At 34.2% G+C, this 20,003-nt stretch overlaps 1 protein-coding gene across 5 annotated transcripts in view; it reads left to right on the top strand.

Moving 5' to 3' along the window:
- The window catches only part of PDE1A (phosphodiesterase 1A), a 315,490-nt gene that overhangs the window by 78,142 nt on the left and 217,345 nt on the right, over positions 1-20,003 (top strand). Inside the window, exon 1 of one of the 5 annotated variants that reach the window (XM_012785796.3) lies at positions 1,609-3,494. The exons of the other annotated variants lie outside the window; for them this stretch is intronic. Coding sequence (XP_012641250.2) covers positions 3,442-3,494 — 53 coding nt within the window. The 5' untranslated portion in view covers positions 1,609-3,441. Of the gene's footprint in view, positions 1-1,608; positions 3,495-20,003 lie in introns of those variants that run through there. 5 annotated transcript variants of the gene reach the window in all.

Genomic DNA, 20,003 nt, shown 5'->3' with positions numbered 1-20,003 from the left:
TGTGTTTAATTAAATTGTGTTTTAAGAAAAGAACACTCACTTGGTTTAAGACTGATATTTGACTAGACTTATGTGGTTAAAGTGATAACCTGCAGATATAGTCATTTTCCAGTGCTTGGGCTGGCATAATGTCAAGTGATCTTTCTGCCATCGCATGGTTAGGCACTTGTATATTACAAATAGAGCCAGAAAACAGTCTATAGCAATGAAGGAAACAAGAAAAAGAAAAGCTTACCTGTTTTTCATGATGCTTAACAAAAAATACCGTGACACTGTTAGGGGCCTTTTCGTGGGAAAAGTCACGCAAGTCAATCATGCATTTCACTACACAAAATAAGTTAGTTAAGTTATATTGGTGTGTTTCAGCTTTGCATTTTAACAAGTTAACTGCACAAGTATTTACTGGGCACCAATTATTACAGTCCCTAACAACATTGAGTGTTGGTGGGTATGTGTGTATGTATGTGTTGTGCATGTATGTGTGAGTAGGCATATTGTGAGTGTGTGGAGAGAGAGAGAGAGAGAGAGAGAGTGCTAGACAAAGTCAGCCCGACTTTGTTTTTCCATTATCAGGAAAAATATAAACACCATTTCTGACTCCTGTCTCAGGAAAAAGAAAAACTATAATAAATCATACAAGAGAATTGGCTTGATTTTTATGTCATAAATTTTGTTATTTTGCATAATACAGTTGTGTTAATGTAAGGAATATATTTTTGTAATTTAAACAATAATAATGAAGTCTTTTTGTTTTATGGAATACTACATTAAAGTTGAATAAGTCAATAAAGTCAACTTTTCTTCCCAAAGTTAATTTAAATTCTCTTTGAGAAAAAGTTAATGAAAACATTTAAGAAATACTATTTTTCTCTGTGCCAAGTGAATATTTAATTTACTGGTATCTTCTTATTGCTCTTTAGGTTCTAAGATTGGTCTTAAATATAGTGCTTAACGTAAAAGTAAACCTAAGCTTTCTGCCTTAATCACTTAAGAGAAAAAAGAATATAAACTTAATAGAAGGAAAGAGGTTATGTCTTTCCTATAATTAATTTAACAACTCTCAGTTTCTTCAGTTGATAATCAAGCCTTTGAGCCTCAAATTTGATTGCATACTTGCTTGTTGTTTAAACTATAGTTTGGCTAGACGTTTGTTAGTACTTGTGTGGAGTTCCTTCCATTGTGTTCATGTAGAAATCCTTCCACATTTCTAATTCAAAAGTAGACAAAACAAAAGTTAATTTTTAAAAGTTGGTGGCCTATTATTCTCTTGGATTGTCCCTCAGGAAGAATATTTATGCTAAATTCATAGTAATATAGATAAACTATGACTACAGAAATTGAATGCCACCCACAAATGCAAAAATCCTTCCAGAAGACCTGTATAATGTGCTATTACTTATGTACCTTCCTATATACAAAGAAAGCCAAAGCATATGGTTCTAACAAAGTGCCTACTCCAAAGTATGCACCTCAGTTTGGAGTTGGTTTCCATATTTAGCTATTATATTACACACATGTGATTTTTTGATTCGATGCTTATTGATAATGAAGGGAACATTGATTTAGATATTAACATATAAATATAGAATATCTACATAAGTAAATAATATGTCATATATAATTATCTTCTTTTTATTTATAGCATTTTAATTTATAAGTGTATGTGTAGTTTTCAAAGTATCAGGCATCATAACTTCTATGATAGTTTCTTTGCAAGAAGCTGACTAATCATATTTAGAAATAACATAATGATACCATCATGCTGAAAAGGAACATAGAATTCATTTAGTATTATAACTTCATTTTACAAACAAGAAAACTGGGCTTCAGATAGGTCAAGAAATTTGTCCACAATGGCCCAGCATATTCATGATGGAAGTAGGAGTAAAATGCATTTATTTTATTTTTAGTTCAATGCTCTTTCATGCTGATTACATTTCCTAGTGTGGATTAGAAATGCTCGATAAATCAGTGATTTCTTTATAACCCCCCTCTCCTTCCTGATCTCTCTTCTGGGAGGAAAATAAAAAGGTGATCTTGCTCCATGGAAGTATTTGGAGAGTGCTAATGACGTTAGATCATATCCAAATTTATGACATTTGATCCTTATTTTTATGGATTATTCAACTACAGTCATGTGTTACTCATTTTTTTATCTTTTATTCCATGTATATTTTAAAAATGTTTCAATCATGCTTTGATATGGTTTATCTTATGATATACCAAACCTCTGGCCTGGAATATTATAACATTATTGATTGAATAGAAACTTTGTTAGTGATCCAGATACAGGAAAGTCTCCTAAATAAGTTATATTAAAATATAGGGATTCAATTTATCTGTAACAAGAATAACTGTTCCTGCAGTTTAAGTCTAAGTCTTCTAAGTAAAACAATTTTTAAGGTTATTCATTTTCAGCTATTCATAAATTCTCTTTTATACTTGCTGTTCTTTCCTTTTACTTTTATAAATTCAAATTTCTTCATATAGTGTACAAACATTAGGCTCCCAGACAATTCTAGGGGCTTATTACGAAAAAGAATATATATGTGTGGATGTGGATGTGTGTGTTTCCATCTCTTTTTTTTTTGGTGTCCCTTCTTAGTTGGAAAACTACATTTGGGTACAGACATCTGGGTTACAATGTCACTGATAGAATTCAGCAATTTTTGTTTTTCTAAGTTTTGGAGCTCTGGCCAGTTTCACATAGGCTTCTATCTGTTGAAATGATATCATCAGCTTCAGCCAAGTGTAGGTTATTAGGTTACAAGTGCTAAAAATGATGAGTCGTCCTACACTTCATCCAGCATGAATAAAAGCAAGTTTGTAAAATAATTATAATCTCCTGAAGCAGAGCCAGCCATGCAACCTGAGCCCATCTTTCTTAATTAATTTGTATACAGTTCTTGTTTAACAGAACAAACTTTCAGAGGGTACTCACATGGGACTGCTGAACCAGCTGTACAACTTTTATTTTGAAGAAGAAAAGTTGAGCCTCAGAACAGGCTGTTTTAAAGACAGGGAGGGACTTATCCTTTCAGAGCTTGACCAGCATGTGGAAGGAGAGCTCCCATGGCTGCAATAACTTAGGGAGTTCCTACCTGGGTGACACTTGGGGCAGGAAGTTTTCTGTTTGTTTTGTTCTGTTCCGGAGTGTCCCGCGCACTTCTCTTGCCTGGATCAACGTGACTCTTGGTGGTTTTTGCACACCCTGCTCTGTGGGGGAGTGCCCCAACGTGCCTGTCTTATGTGGCCTCTATGGACACACTGCTCAGCTGGCAGAGAGCAGGGAAGTTTTCTCCCAGCACCCAAAAAAAGAAAGAGGAAACTACTTTTTCTTTCTGGGCTCCTTGCAGCACAATAGATCAGAAAAAGCTTCCACATTCCCTCCCTGGATTTTCTAGAGTGGTTTCCAGGAAGAAGTTAAATTTTCACCTTTAAATGGATGACCATGTCACAATCAGGAGGAAACATCTCCAAAAACCCATCTTTAGGTAAGTAATACATGCCAGGTGGCTGTGGGGTTGTCAGGAACAATAACTTCTCTCCTTCATCCTTAACTTAGGCATTCTGGCACTAAGCTACAGCAGAAAAACAGAGTGTGCCTAAAGTTAACTTCATGTATACTGAAGGAGTCCTTTTATTTTCTATTTTCTGAAACTCTGTACACAAGCTCTTATCAACGCCTGAAAATACATTTTTGAAAAATCTTAACTATTCAAGCACATGAATGACATAGCACTGGAAAAACTTTTGCAACATTATGCAATCCCTTGCTGTTTCTGAGGACTGTTACACAGTCCTCTAAATAGGATATATTGTGCTTAGTTCTTTCAGCTGATCCTACTTTAATGCTACACCTTTTTGGAGTAATGTATCTGGAGATAAATTTGAATTTGATAGCTTAAGATCATGGAGTGCATATTTTATAGCTCAGTCAGGATAATCAGACAGTAGTTAAAGAAACAGTAGGGCAACAGGAAAAATTTCACATTGTGGTGGAATCTATGACCAGGAAAAATGTAGATACAGTACAATGGATTGAGCTAAGGTTTTATTTTGGAGAGAACGATACTCTTTCTCTAAGGCAGCAGCAGTTTCTTCATTGTGTCTTTAATGCTTGATTCTTTAGTCACCTGTTATATACTTTAGAATTTAGAATTGGGAATTTATAATTTTAAAGTAGCTAGAAAATGTACACAAACAATTTCTGCCTCTTAAAACAGATTTTTTAGAATGTTAATTATATGTCAATTTTATGCTTTCCCAAAATAATTTTCTAAAAACATTAGAGATACTACATGTTAGTAACCTTAAATGTTAAAGTCAAGTTGCAGCCACTGGTGGTTGATCTAGAATTAATTACAAGATAATACAAATTTATGGATGGAATTCCTGGCATTCTATGGTTGTTACATAATGAATAAGAGTGGATCTCAGGGAATATAATTACATAAAATATGGCCATTTTTATGTATTGATTAAACATTGATACAATATTATTAATAGCAACATTATACTTTTGTAATGCTTAAAAGAAAATGCCAACTTGAGTCTGTTTTAAAATCTTATTCTGAACATAAATTATATTTAAATCTACCCATATGGAATTAATCTTACAATCCACATCTACTTAAATATGCATTTGTTAGCCTTACATGGAAATGTCAATAAATAACCAAAAATCCAAAGTGACCCCCCAAATCCCTACCATATTTCCTGAAAAGTTCTCCCAATCAAATGTAATTAATCTCTGTGCTTTCCCAAGTGCAGGTGTGACTTCAAAAAGTCATGACAGTTGCAAAGGTGATTCTAAACTTGATCCTAGTGAGGCACCCCTCAATGAGGGCACCCCAGCAGTTTGGAAAGGCAAGGCTGTGCTGGATAAAATCAGATCCCTAGTCATGATCTTTGTTGTATCACCTCATCGGGGAGCTGTTGGGATTGAGGCAAGTGATCTTCACCACTGATTTATGCCAAATTCTCGTTTCTTCCTGATGAATTATATGCCTAGGTGTTACTTGCAGGTGGATTGCAACTTAACTACACTTCTTTCTTTATGCATAAAACAAAGCTTTTGTGGAAGTGGAGATGCCTATATAATTAGAATAAAATTTGGTAAATTCAATTGATCGCTTCTTGATCCTGGTGATCTAGAGGATAAAATGAACCTACCAAAGAGGCCATACTTTGACCCAGGCAGTTGTTTCAGGAAAGTGTTGAAAAGGGACCCTGACTGAAAACAGGTTAAGGCTAGATGTGGGAGCAAGATTTCTTGGTCATCTGGCAGGTTGACAGCTGGCATTGCTTTTTACCAGGGTAAATTCTGATGAGGGAAAAGGGAGGTGGAGAATATCTTAAAGGATTCCAATAGCTAGGCTGAATTCTGTAAAGAAAGTTAATTTTCACTAAAATACAGCATGGACTTCCTGATAGCTAATTGTCCTTTTAGGGAAGCTGGTAAATGGGTTAAGCTTGCTTTTGGAGCTTTCACTCTTATCTCCTGCCCCACTGCACTTTCTTTGTCAGCCTCCTTTCCCAGGTACCTTGCTTTCTTTGGCTATCCCATGGCTGTCCAGAGTCTCACATTGAGACATCTCGCTCAGGCCTGACTTTTCAGAGACTCAGGTACCAGACCTTTTTTTCTCAGTATGTACTGGTCTGCACTCCACTTCCTAAGGGCCTTGCACACTGGTTATCAATCCATTCAATGGGCAAATCTTTGCCGGTCTGTTTCATATGTGCTAGTGGGGTCAGTTACAAGTTTAACAGAAATTTTGTGCAAGTAATATCTTGAATGTTTATAAATAATTAATTTATAATTTCAGATTAGTCCAGAATTTTTTTGAAATATCTGACTTATTGATGCCATGTCAAATTTCTATGTACAGGCTAGTTTCTTCTATAAGTGAACCTATAGCTATAATTCAATTCACCTGGCTTTCTCTGACTGCCTATAGGTGTCCACTTGTAGTCCATGGTTTTTGGGAGTTCAGACATGAAAAAAACCTAAAAAACATTATCTGCCCTCACATCACATATCATCTAGAATATACCTAAATAACTGTGGCCCAGGAAGACAATGGGTGCCATAAAGGAGGTAATAATATCCCGGGAGATTGAAATATAAGAGACAGATCTCAGTAATGATTACCTCTGATACCTATATGACCTGAGAGAGATGAGAGTAAGTTTGTTTTTTTAATTTAATTTTCAAGACTGAATTAAAATCAATTGTTTTTTTTATCAGCACAATGTTCCTAAATTTCAGAAAGTAAAAAAAAAAATCATCCATCAAGTAGAAAAAGTTAGCTGAGAGGTTTTAGAGTAGATAGTAGATATTGAAATTACATTACCGGATAAGATACTGTAGGGAGGCCTGGTAGGAATCTTATATATTATTTAGATTTTGTCTCTAAGAATGTCTGGGCCTCCTTACAGTGAAGATTCCCAAATCATTTACCATAATGAGGTTATCAAATCTATTTTTTAAAAGTTTTCCTGGGAAATTTTAGGTATATATTTTCACACCATGTTTGTGAGGCAAGGAATGAAGGCAAGATTCTTTTATGGCGAAGCAGGGGTTTATATTATCTCTTTTACAAATATCATGTGAAACTTTGTGATCAATGAGACTATTCAGCCTTGAGCATGTATACAGGGTGCCTCTTGAACAAACTGTCATTCTTCCTGCAAAGACTCTTAAAGCTCAGACTTGTATGGAGAAAAAAAATGATGCTCCTTTTACTCCAGAGAAACTCTTTGGGTTTCATAATTTTCTAGAAACAAAGCAGCATCACAAAAGTACACTAATGTGTTTTTAATCAGCAACACTGAGTTCTGTCCCTTAGCACTTACAGAATAAAATTACTGTATCTAGATTTTTAAAATCCAAAATGTGAATCAACACTTGACATATGAGACCTCACATAGACACATTCCTGTAGGCTTTTAAAAACCTCTTTTTCTGCATTACCTGACAGCTATATCTCTGGTAGTTATAATAATTTATTCCTTTATAAAAATAGACTAATCAATTTGTGTTTCAATATTACATGATATAGCACATTCAAATGAAGGATCATTGTGTAACTTTGGTAAAACAATTGCTGGAGACATTTCCACTTTATTGCATTGTCATATTGCTTAGTAAGCATTCTATATTTCCATGTGATGTATCAACCTTAGACTATGATAGCAAGAAAAATCCAGTTCTCCTAATAAAATTGCATGGGTGGAAATATTTCTTATCTGAATTTCACTACCATTAAGAGTTTAAGTCTGGGATTTTGTTATAATTATCTACTTTTACTTGATTTGATATTTTATTTTATCAAATTCTATTGTATGTCCATATTTTTCTGTTTTGTTTCCTCAAATTCTTTCTAGAACTAGGCAGTGAAAAAATGAATTTAAGAAATAAATTAAAATGATTCTTACGTGTTAAACTTTAACATTCTTTGAACCAACAACCTTTTGAACCTCTTTCAAGGTTCAAAAGTGAATATGTTATTTTCATGGTGATTTTCCATTGGAAGTGACACTAAAAAGCCATAAACAAAATCATGCAAATAGTTCTTTATCAGCCCTAGAATTGAGAACTGGTCTATGCATCCAGGATCAGAGACACTGTAGTGCAAGGCAGCCGGGGCCCAAGATTAATGAAAATATTGGGATCTTGACAGCATTGAGAACATGCTGTTTCTTCTCTTTATGTCTTCTCAAAAGTTTTATTTTTACAAGCATGTCAGCAGAGGAATTCTGAGTGTGTATTTGGCAGGCATATTTTCTTCACATAAAGATGTAGAAAGTACTAGGATCAAATACGAAAGCCTAGAAAAAGAAAAACAGATCCTAATTTTGTTTGTGGACCTAATGGGGCTGGTTAGTAACCTATTGCTGTGTATGAATTCTAATTTCAAGGTTAAGATCTGTGCTTTATAGAGGAATATCATAAAATATATGTTGTTTATTTATCACAAACATTTGTTATATATTTAAAATTATAAACTTCTTGGAGTATAATTGTTTTTATCTACTTCCACATTTAAGCTCAGTGTATTAACGTCAGTGTTAAAGCTAAACCAGAAGTTGCTAACATGCAGGGGCCACAGTGCATTTTAGGTTTTTACACATTAAGGAGGTGAAGCACCTGATTGACTTTGCTGATTTATAGTAAGTTTCTAGGCAAGTTGTCCACATAATAGTCAATTATTCAGATGTTCTAGGTCCATTTCCTGCAGATTTGAGACCGATAAGAAACCTGAACAAATAATATAAAACATAAAGTTACATCAAAATATAAAGAAATTGGGACACATTATTGGAAATTGATATTTTTATGTCAGAAATATTTAAGTAGTTATATTATTTTTTGATTTAAACATCTTTTTAACACCTTCCTCTCACCAGAAATGTATATTTTAGACAGAAATATAATTTAGCACAATGTCATCAGAGTGGAAAGAAAGTATATAGAAAAAAAATCAAGTATGAGGTGATGAAGTGATAAATTAACCATTTCTTCTTCTTTTTTTTTTTTAAATTATTTTTTTTATTTTGGCATATTATGGGGGTACAGATTTTAAGGTTTCAATAAATGCCCATTTCCCCCCCTCCCCCCAAAAGTCTGAGTCTCCATCATGACCATCCCCCAGATGGTGCACATCTCACTCACTATGTATGTATATACCCGCCCCCCTCCCCCCTCCCACCTGCCCAATACCCTATTACTGTAGCACCTATGTGTCCACTTAGGTGCTACTCAGTTAATACCAGTTTGCTGGAGAATATATCTGGTGCTTGTTTTTCCATTCTTGGGATACTTCACTTAGTAGTATGGGTTCCAGCTCTAACCAGGAAAATATAAGGTGTGCTATATCACCATTGTTTCTTAGAGCTGAATAGTACTCCATGGTGTACATATACCACATTTTATTAATCCATTCTTTGATTGATGGGCACTTGGGCTGTTTCCACAGCCTTGCACATTTCTTCTTTTTTATGCAATGAATTTCCTCATAGGGAAAAGCTCCATGTTAATCAAATCTGAAATATAATGCAATTCTACATTTATAAAAATATTTTACCAGTTTCTGGTTATCAGATGAAAATGCTTGTGAATTTGTTTAGTGAGCAAAGGGAGAGAGAAGAAAAGAATATGAATTTACTTGCAAGGCTGACAAAGTAACTGGAAATTTAGTTACAGGGTTTTTGAAAAAAATGTGAGTGATGATTTTTATCTTAGTGATATTAATTGACAGAACAAAACAATTATATTTACATTTTTCTCCCTTGCTATGAAAGTGAAAAATACTTTTGAACATAGACATAGTGAAATTAATTTAAAGTTTATGACACTAAAGTGCAAGGCAGCCAAGGCCCAAATATATAATAATGGAACATTTATTTTATAATAGATATGTTTATTAAAAATTAATCTTTTTGTCATCTAGGTCAGGATGTTATTGCTGCTGGTCAAAGGTTGTATGATTTATAGAGCAAGAAACAGACAAAAGTTAATTTTTGAAATAGATTGCAAAGATCAAAGCACGACAATAAACACATTTGTATATAAGGCAAGTAATTTGTTTATCATGAAAAAAATTATCAGACATTACAGGGCCTTGTTATTTTTCCAGGAGGAGTGATAAAAATAGCTCTAATTTTTAAGTGGTCATCATCACCAATAGATAAACCATAATTTGTTATAAATTTTAATGTCAGGCAGTAAGTAATTTACTCCTGCTGGCATTATTTCACCCACAGTCAACACAAATTTAAATTATCTCTAATAAACTTTCATCATCATTATCAGCAGCAGCAAATATTAATATCAATACTAAGAGCTACTGTCCATTGAACACTTAATGTATTTTCAGGCAAGTTACATGAATATAATCTTTAGGGCAACTCCATGAGGAAGTATTAAATCCACAATGAATAGTTTTGGGTATGGAGTCAGGAACAGGGCACAGATTGAAACACGGGAAAGTGCTTCTCATTCAGGAGCTACATAGATCATGTTTTCTAAGCTAGAGTAGCTTGATGGTATGTGCATTTATCTTAGACATCTGTGTGAGTTAGAAATGGCTTTTCGAAGATTTGGAGTGTTTGAAATGAGGAAAATCAAGATTATGTAGGTAAAATGATCTACTGGGGATATTAATGGTTTTATAACATCTGAAAAATTTTATATTTAGAGTAATCAGCCTATTACACATACTGTTTAGGTAAAAAGCAATGAAAAAAACATTCATTCTGGTGGATACTTGTTTGAAAGATGGCCTGCAGGTTTGTAGAGATGGAATAAGTTTCAAGAAGTCTGCAGTATTTATAAACCTAGTCTCTTCTGTTCTGTGACTGGACAAAGCATAGTTTTGACCGTCAGTTCTCATGGGAAAGCTTCAGTTTATTTATGTAGTTGATTACAGCCACTTGGACGTGAGCTCTAATTGAGGAAAATCCAACATTTCCTGAGTTGGAGCTGCTGGAAGTGTATGGGGCAAGTCATAGTGCATTTGCCGGAAGAGATGATAATACTTCCAGATTTGCTATCTTTGTAACATCCAAGCCTGCTCCACTAACATCATCCTTTTTGTTATGTACAAGCATTAGTTCTGAGTAAAATTGGTGTCCGTTTTTAGTGTTTTGGTGACTCTACCCTTTAAGGTCTTAGGATGTCATCTTTAGAATAGTTTTATAATTAAATCAAAACAGACGTATAAATGTTAATTATATATTTGTTAGCCAACTGTTTATAGCCATGGAAAGTTATGGGCTTTTATTATGAAAACCATCACTTCAGCTTTAAAAATGTTAATATTTAAGTTTTTTAAGGATCAAAGGATTGCTTGGAACAAACTGATTAGAGACCAGTGGTAATGAAAAACAGTAAGGCTGTGTTCTTAACATATAAAAGTGGCAATTATGTGCATTTTAATTGAGGAAGGAATAGAAAACCCTACAAGATCAAGTCATTTTAAAGTTACATCATTAAATTAAATTTGGGTGAAAATAAGGATATGTGACAATCTGGGGCCACCTGTTTGTTTATGAAACAACATGAAACAGAAAAAGAGACTTTTGCTAATTTCTAGGCTCACCAATTAGGAATTTCCTCTTTAGTCCATCTGCATCCAATTGTTTAACGCTGAGATCTTGTGGCATTGTATCTATATCTCTATCACTGCACATATCCTTTCATTCTATTATAATTACTTAAGTAAATGGATCTTTTCTCCTACAAAACTGTAAGATGCTTGAGGCCAGAATCAAGATTGAATTCATCTTTGTATTTCTCAGAACTTTTAGTAAAATGTATTTCATAAATAAGCACTTACTCAAGTCTTTAAATTTAAATACCTAGAGGGACCACATTGGTATTGTAAATATGTGATGTAGGACCTGCCAGGAATTGTGGTAAATGGGAAACAAAACACATTTAGTTTTACATTGTTGAAAACACTTAAGCACTAAACAAAATCTACCTGCAGACTGCTAGCTAGTGACCCTTGAAATGAATGATTGATAGAATGAATAGTTTATTTTGTTAGGTCCACATAGTAGTTTTCTCCTCATTTTCAGGGTCTATGATGGCAAAGCTTGGTTGAAAATTTGGGCAGTTGCATCGAAGAAGATTACTAGGGGGATGGGTACTTATTTCTTGTTTCTAATACTAATTAAAGAATGAGAAAACCAATATACTCTACAGCATACCTGTACTGATAACTTTTATATAATTTTGTAGTATTAAAGGAATAGATGAAAAAAACTCTCTTTTGCAGCATAGCTTTTGAAACACTGAAGACAATTGTATCAGCTTTTGCCGTTTATAAATCTCCCTAAAACATAATGGCTTAAAATAACACGAGTCTATGTGTTAGTTGAGTGGTTCTGCTGATCTGTACCAGGCTTGGGTGAACTTAATGGGGCTTTCACATGCATTGTGGCCAGAAGGTGGATTTGCTGTGAATTAGCTGGTCTAGGGGTGCCTTGGTTATATGACTTGACTTCCCTCCACTGTATCTCATATCCCTCCAGCAGGCTAGCCTGGAAGGTTTTTCAAGATTCTCATTGAGTCTGATAGAGTAAAGTTGCTACTGTTCCATTGGAAAAAATCAAAAAGCCACATGGCCAAGCCTAGAGTTGGTGTAGGAGGGCATAACCAAGGGGTATATAGAAATAGGGAAGCATGTATAATTGTACCAAATTAATGCAATTAATCCATTCTGAAAGTCGTTATTCCTTTTCTGAGTCTTTTCACTAGTCCCTCTATAGTTCATTCAGCCATTGAAGTGACAGTAAATGATGTGAATCTTTATTTCATGTTATTAAGTGGTCTGAGTGACCAGTGAGGATAGGAAATATATATATAAACAAAGCAATAGGGTCCAGATAACAGTCATCTGGTTTAAGGGTCAAACATGGCTCACCTGACGCCAGGGTTACAGCATGCCTGAGGTTCCTGGTTAAAAAAGTTTTTAAAGGTTAAAAACAGTTCACCTAATTGTCTAAAACATGAGCTATTACTCCCATAATGACTGCCTGCATTTTTCAGTTCCTTTTGGATAATTGATTTTTACCAAATGTCATGCTAGCAGACTTGAGGAAATTAATTATTTTAATAGAAGCTGAATATAATTAATTAGATAATTTTGGACAATTCAATTCCAATTCTACTAAAACTATGGCGTGGAAAGGAAGATTAGGAATAGTAATAATAAAATAAAACTTCCTTATGAATTTGAATCATATTTGAGTCACATCCATAGTGTGTATTCTTTTGGGATTTAGGTTTATTATGTTTTAAAAATTATTTATTCTTTATGGGATAGATTAAGGATAATGTTTTCTATTACAGAACCCTCCTAAGCATCACTATGAGTAAATCTTTTTGTAAAAGTCACAAATTATGAATTTTGAATCAGTGATTCCCAAAATGAATCTGTTTGCTATTGACAATGGAATTGCAGTTTTACAAAACAAAAACAAAAGAAAACAAAACAGGCTTCTGCATTCTTAACTCCAGAGATTTTGATTCAGTAGGTCTGGGTATAGAAAGGTTTGATGTATTTCTACAAGATCCACAGTTTATGCTGATTTATAGCTAGATTTGGCATCTACTTTCCTTAATTATATAATTTATATACACTAGGAATGGAAAAGAAATTTGGAAAACCTTTTGATAAAATCAGTATCATCATTGGAAATATAATCCAAAATTTTTCTTTTCATTTTCATTACAAATCAGTTAGATATAGGGGATGTCTGAATACAAAAAGGATTAAATTTTTCGTCTAAAAAATCTTCAACCCTTTTTTAAGGATATAGATCTATAAAGAACAGATACAAACTACCATGAACTTTAAAGCAATGGATGTCAGTATTGGCTGTGTCTTGCAAACACTGGGAAAATTTTAAAAACCTCATTGCGCAGGTGATATTTCAAACCTATTGTATCAAAATCACTGGGTGAGACCAGGAGAGCAGTGTTTTTCTTAAACTCATTCGCTTTCTAATGTATAGCCAAACTTGACAACCACAGCCCTAAAGAGAGGCCCATGTGAAGTACAGTGACAGAAGAAGGCGAAACACTTGAGGGTGAACATTGAAGGGTGACTTGGATTTTAACAGGCAATTGGAAGGAGGAAAGGACATCAGGACACTGGGATAGCACGAGCAAAGGCATGGAAATATCAAAGTGCATGAACTGTTTGGAGAGTTTCGGGAATAGGGAAAATTCCTGATTGGCCAGCACAGAGCTGAGCATCTGTGTGTGTATGGAGGGATGTGCGGCTCTAACTTCGGTTAGGCCTAGCGTCAAGGGCCTTATTGCATTTGTTTTGTGACTATGTGCTATCACCCATGTGATCTGATGTTAAAACTGACAAATCCAATGAACTGAACTCCTGACCTCAGCACTTCCAAAATGCAATTTCATCATAGGTTGCCATTCCCCTGAAGTACTCTGAACAAAAGCCCCAAATAAGTTAGGGAAATACTTCCAGTCATACTCATTCCCCTCTTAGGATTTAAATAACATATTAGAAGTTTTTAAGTAAAACTTGTTTGTTTACTCTAATATTTCCCCAAACACACTCTATTTATGCATAATATTTATTAATATTCCCAGAAAATAGTGTTCCAAAGAAACACATTTCTGTTCCCCTGAATTTTTCCCAAACATGCCTCCTTTATTTTTCTGAAGTTCACTTTGCTTCACCTAGTCTTGTTTCTTTCTTTTAATATTTCTTTCCTATTCATGTTCCTATTTATGTTATCTGGAAGATAGTCTGTCCCCAAGAAATTTCTACATAGCTAACATTTTTTATGTCCTCTTAAGAGGTAACAAACAAAGTTGCCTAGTTGAGAGAATAGTTAATATTTTATTACATAACTGTGATGGTGTGAGTTTAAAAAAAGGAAGAAGAAATATTTTGAAAAGATTGAGAGACGATGAACAATGTCACATTATTGAAACAGCTGAGGGTAAATTAAGAAATAACAGATGGAAGTTATGTGTGGATTATCACACCCAGGTGCCACTGTATACACAAATTTGGCAGCATTTTACCTAGCTCTTGTGCCTTTTTCTTTGCTTCATCCTGAAGAGATTTTTTTGTTGTTGTTTTTGTTAAAAGTCATTGGCCTTAAATTCACACTTAGGGAAAAGTAGATAGTTAAAAATCTACAAATAATGCCATTCTGAATAATGATAGCTTGCAGTAGTGCAGAATTCCATGTTGAGATTATATTTTTTAATTTTTCTACATTTGTTGTGCTATTTGTTCACATACTATCCTTGTGAGGTAGAAAGGAAACCATATAGATCCCCATTTCATAGGGGAAGAAATTTAAGCTAAAATGGTCACAGGAAGTTAAAGAAAGAAACATTTAAGGGTACTGACATTAAGAGTATGCAGGTTAAGTATGGCTTGTCATTATAGATTTCATCTTTATAACAGATAATGTTAGGAACTGTAATATGTATGCCAGGTCAGCCATATGATTTTTCTTTGAGCTATAACCCATTGTCACTAGCCAACGAAGTCATTTGAATTCCCTTTAAATTATTTTAGCTACTCAGAATTATTTAATATCCATAATTTTCATGAAAATTTTCTCTTCTAGAGGTGGGAAGAGAAAAAAAAACTGAGCAAAAGTAAATTGTCATATGTTCTCTGTGACAATTTAAAAATCAATTGTCATTTGATTTACTGTGATGACTATAGAAACATGGATTTGGCATGTCACACATGAAGTACTTACTAGGAATTTTAGGACAAAAAGTACTGTCTCCAGAAGAAGTAAAAAGAGAAGAGGGAAGAAGAGGGCAAAGAAAGATAAAGTTCAGACAGTTACTTTGAAAGTGTTTCTAGACAGAAGAGATTTGTTGTTATCATAACATAAACAACATTTTCTTAGGCAGCAGAAAGACCCTTGTAGATACTGAAGGATGTGGTTTCTAGGATGAACAACACTAGAAGGAAATTTCATTGCGATTTCATTAATAGAAATGATTAAATGTGATTCATGAGTAGCCATCCTATTAATCTATGTTTTTAGGGATTGTTTTCCATCGATTTCCTAATATTCAAAATGCTAAATGTTCACTGTTTTAATGCTTATTTTAATGTACTCAAGACCATTCTTTGGTACCATAAGGCTTCCACGTTTTGTTATTTTAAAATATTTTACCTTATTATAATTTTTTTCTAAAATAAAAGAAAAAGAGAAAACAAATCCCACATTCTGTCAGGCAAATGATACAACTCCTTAGGAAGGCTATTTTCTCTTTCTTAAGAATCAAATATTTAGAAGGTCTTTACTAAAGGCAATATATTTTAAATTGTACAGAGTGGTAAAGAAAAATTTATTTAAAATACATTTCATTTCTAGTGTACAACCAATATTTCATGATATTTGCTTTAATAATAACCTATCCAAAATTAAAATTCCATTTTAAAAATGGAAAACAATTTCTGACTACATTCTGAGGATTGAAACAGCTATACTAAATTCTCAATTCTTCTATATCAGCATTTAGATAAATTGATGTGGAAGTTGAGCTGCTAAAGTTGAATAATTTTGTATCAGTGTGGACAATCTGCCTAATTCGTTCTGATTTGTCCTTCTTCCTGCCCACCAACACATTGTTTTGCCCTCTCCCTATTAGCTCAGTTGGAATTTAGCCTCACTCATCCGTTTAGTGAAACCTGTGCCAACATTGAGTTGGTGAAGGACCTTAGCATGGACCTAATTTTCTTTCTTTCTCATTTAGATGTCTAAATAACAACATGATGTCTCTCCTTCCCACTCCCTGCTCATTTCTTTCTTCCTTTTCTGCCTTGCCAGATACCAGAATGCCTACATGAGAACAACTTGCTATATACTCAGAAAACTGATGGTTATGCCAATCAGTGAGTTATCTTGAGGAGTTCTACCCACATCTGTAAGCAAATATTAGGGCATTTAAGGCTATGTTAGAGCTATGTGTTTAAATCTGAGCAGACAGTGGCCTTAAGGATTCCCAGGTTAAATGTTTCTGGGTTTTCCCTTAAAAAATGGAACGCCTGGGGAAGGGTCTGGAATTTCACATTTAAGACTCATCCTAGACTAGAATATGGTGATATCTCTGTAACTTATTGAGTTACTTGGAGATGTCCACTCTAAAACAATTTTCTCTTAGGTTTTCTGCTCCATCAAGTTACAATTCAATCTTACTTCCGTTCATTCATTTGTCTTTAAAATGTAGACCAAGATCTGTCTTCTACTTCTATATCTTCTCTTAAGTTATCCAGTCCCCTGCAAAAATACCTCTTTTCATAATATCATTTATTTTCTCTGTTAGGTGATTCTTAAATTTACATTTGCAGATTTCAACTCTACCCTGAGTGACAATCTACATTTCTTTATATCTCTTAGACATGTCTACCTGATGACCTCTTGATATCTGATACTAATCTATCCAAAAGAGATTATAACACATATTTATTCTTTAAGAATAAGTATATGAATGTCTCTCCAAACTTTGTCCTTTGCAACACTAGTGTTACATGAGATTTAAAAGTTTCTCTGTCTCTCTGTCTCTCTCTCTGTGTCTCTCTCTCTGTCTCTCTCTATCTCTCTCTCTCACACACACACACACACTCACACACAGAGTTTTACAACAGGATTTTTCAGAACTTTATCATATTTATGTTAAATGTAAGCATTTAAAACAAAGATATGATATTTAGTGTTTCCTAAATTGACAGTGGAACTTTCTTTGTGTTGAATATCTATAAACATATTAAAGTCTCCAATAAATTGTTGTTTAAGAAATATTGCTTAAAGGAACAGCTTAGATTAGCTGCTTTGATCCTCTTTGTTGATAACTATTAAAAAAAGTTAGTTTTCTGTACTTTTAATCCTCTTGTCATTTAGACTTGAAATCCCAGTTATTTTTGATGTCTCTCTACTTCTTATCTTCTATAATAAAGTAACTGTGAAGTTCTTTTAATTATGTCCATAGAAAATTTCTTATTTCTCTGCTCTTGTCTTCGTGCTTCCTCACTTCAAAGCCTTTTTCTCTCTCCTTTAAAATTTTGATATTTTTCAAATTGGACTTCTAATCTTCAGCCTCTCTTCCACAGTTCCTCGGTTCTGTGGGTTAGCAGATTAGTCTTTAGAGCTTTGTCATGATTATGCCACTTCTTTTGTCTGTAATTTGCAATGACCCTTCATTTTCTAACAGGTGAAACACTTATTCTTCTGACTTTCCAAAACTTTATACCTACTCTCCATCTACCCTATCTCTTTCCTCCTTTCACAACTCTTATGCTACAGTTATTCTAGATGACTCTGTCCCTGAGCACCTGGAATGCTTTCATTTTGAGCCTTTTTCTACTCTGCTTCCTGTTTCATCACTTCTCCATCTCCTGTCTCAAGTAGTTTTCATCCTTGTCCATTCTTCAAGTCCTTGTTCAAATACCACTGTCTTTATGAAGTGATCCTTGATTCTTCCAGCTAGAATAAGCTTTTCTTCTCTTGGAATTTAATGGTGGTACACTTTATTTGTAGCTCTGTATTTCTGAGTATATTTCTCAGAAATTCGTGTTATTATTTATTGTATATTCTATTTCCCCCTCTTATTTATTAAATTTAATGATGGCTGAGAGTTTATCATATTTGTAGAATTGTAGGGTGATCAAGTTGGACAGACCTTATATCTAGTGCAGCTCTCTTATTTCATAAATAAAGGAAAAACTCTATGACATTAAATGTTTTGACCAAATCCTCTCTGCTAGTTAGAAGTAGAGTTAGGACTAGCACACAAGTCTGAACTCTCAATCCAGTGCTCTTTCAAGTTTAATTTCTTTGTGTCTCTTCCTCTTCTAGACCATGACAGTAATAAATGTTAAGCATCCGCTGTGTTCCAGGGATCTGACCCACATTATATCTAAGTGTAAGAGTAATATTACATGCAGGGGTCCTTAAACTTTTTAAACAGGGGGCCAGTTCACTGTCCCTCAGACCGTTGGAGGGCTGGATTATAGTTTTAAAAAAACTATGAACAAATTCCTATGCACACTGCACATATCTTATTTTGAAGTAAAAAAACAAATGGGCAAAAACACCCGCATGAGGCCCACGGGCCATAGTTTGAGGACGCCTGTACTACAGGGTGGGCAATAGTATCCCCCTACTACAGATAAAGAAACTGAAATTCGGTGAGGTTAAATAAATTTTCTAGGTAGAAGAGAGTTTGGAATCAAACCCAGGTCCACTTGATTTCAGAACCTATGCTCTAGGGTTAAAGATTTAATGAATAAAGAGGGCTGTCTAGTTTAGGGTGGGAGCTTGGAGTAGTCATCTTGGGAACCTAAAGATTTGGATAGCCATCTAAGAAACAAGTCTCAGGCTTTAAAATAACTATATTTAATTATCAGAAAACTTCAAATTAAAACCTCAATGCAATATAATTATATATCTTCTGGAATGGCTAAATGCAAAAATCAAAAATTTACCAAGGTTGGTAAGGATTTAAAGCAGGGTTTCTCAACTTCAGCACTATTAACATTTTGGAACAGAAAAGGCTTTGTTATAGGGGCTATCTTATGCATTGTAGGATGTTAAACACCATCCCTGGTCACTACCCACAAGATTCTAGCACATTCCCTCTAGTTATGAAGACGAAAAATGTCTCCTGGCATTGCCAAATGTCCCTTAGACATTTGCAAAATTATGCCCCATTGAGAACCAGTAATTGAGAGCAATTATAACTCTCATACATGGCTGGTGGGCCTGAAAGTAAGTACAACAACTTTGGAAAACTGTTTGTAGTATGTACTAAAGGTGAACATATGTATATCCAGAAATTTCATGCCCAAGAGAAGTGCATACATTTCATATAATCATCAAAGACCTATAGAAGCATATTTTTAGAAGGACTATTTATAATAAACTCAAACACAAAACTGCTCAATGTAGAAAAGATAAGTAAATTGTGTATTTACATTGAGAAAGGATGAACCAAAAATACATGCAACAGTATCTACAAATATCACAAACACAATATTGAATTAAGGCAGATACAAAGGAGTACATACTGTTTAATTCCATTTCTTTGAGATTCAGGAACACCCAACAGTAATATAGGACAGTGGTTATCCTTGGAACCACTTGAAGTGAGCATGAGAGGGTTTTCTGGGGGGTTGGTAATATTCTGTTTCTTTGATCTGGTTTCTGGTTACATGGGTGTGTTTAATTTATGAAAATTATGATTTCTGTAATTTTCAGTATGAATGTTACACTGTATTCAAAAGTTAGAAAAAAAAATTAGAGCAGCTTCTATTTGTATGAAAACACAAACTTTCCAAATTAACCAACTCCAGATGAAGCTTCACGGAAAACCTGATGGTGGTGTTAGTGTGACCTTGAGGAGGGATATACTTTGTAAATGGTCATCGAGTGTCATGGATAGGCATGAAAGAAACGGAAGGTAGTTCTTTGCTGTGCCC

This window comes from Microcebus murinus, chromosome 8, assembly GCF_040939455.1.
Source record: "Microcebus murinus isolate Inina chromosome 8, M.murinus_Inina_mat1.0, whole genome shotgun sequence".
NCBI lineage: Eukaryota > Metazoa > Chordata > Mammalia > Primates > Cheirogaleidae > Microcebus > Microcebus murinus.
The sequence above is the reverse complement of the archived record's forward strand: the minus strand, read 5'-3'. Positions and strand labels throughout refer to the sequence as shown.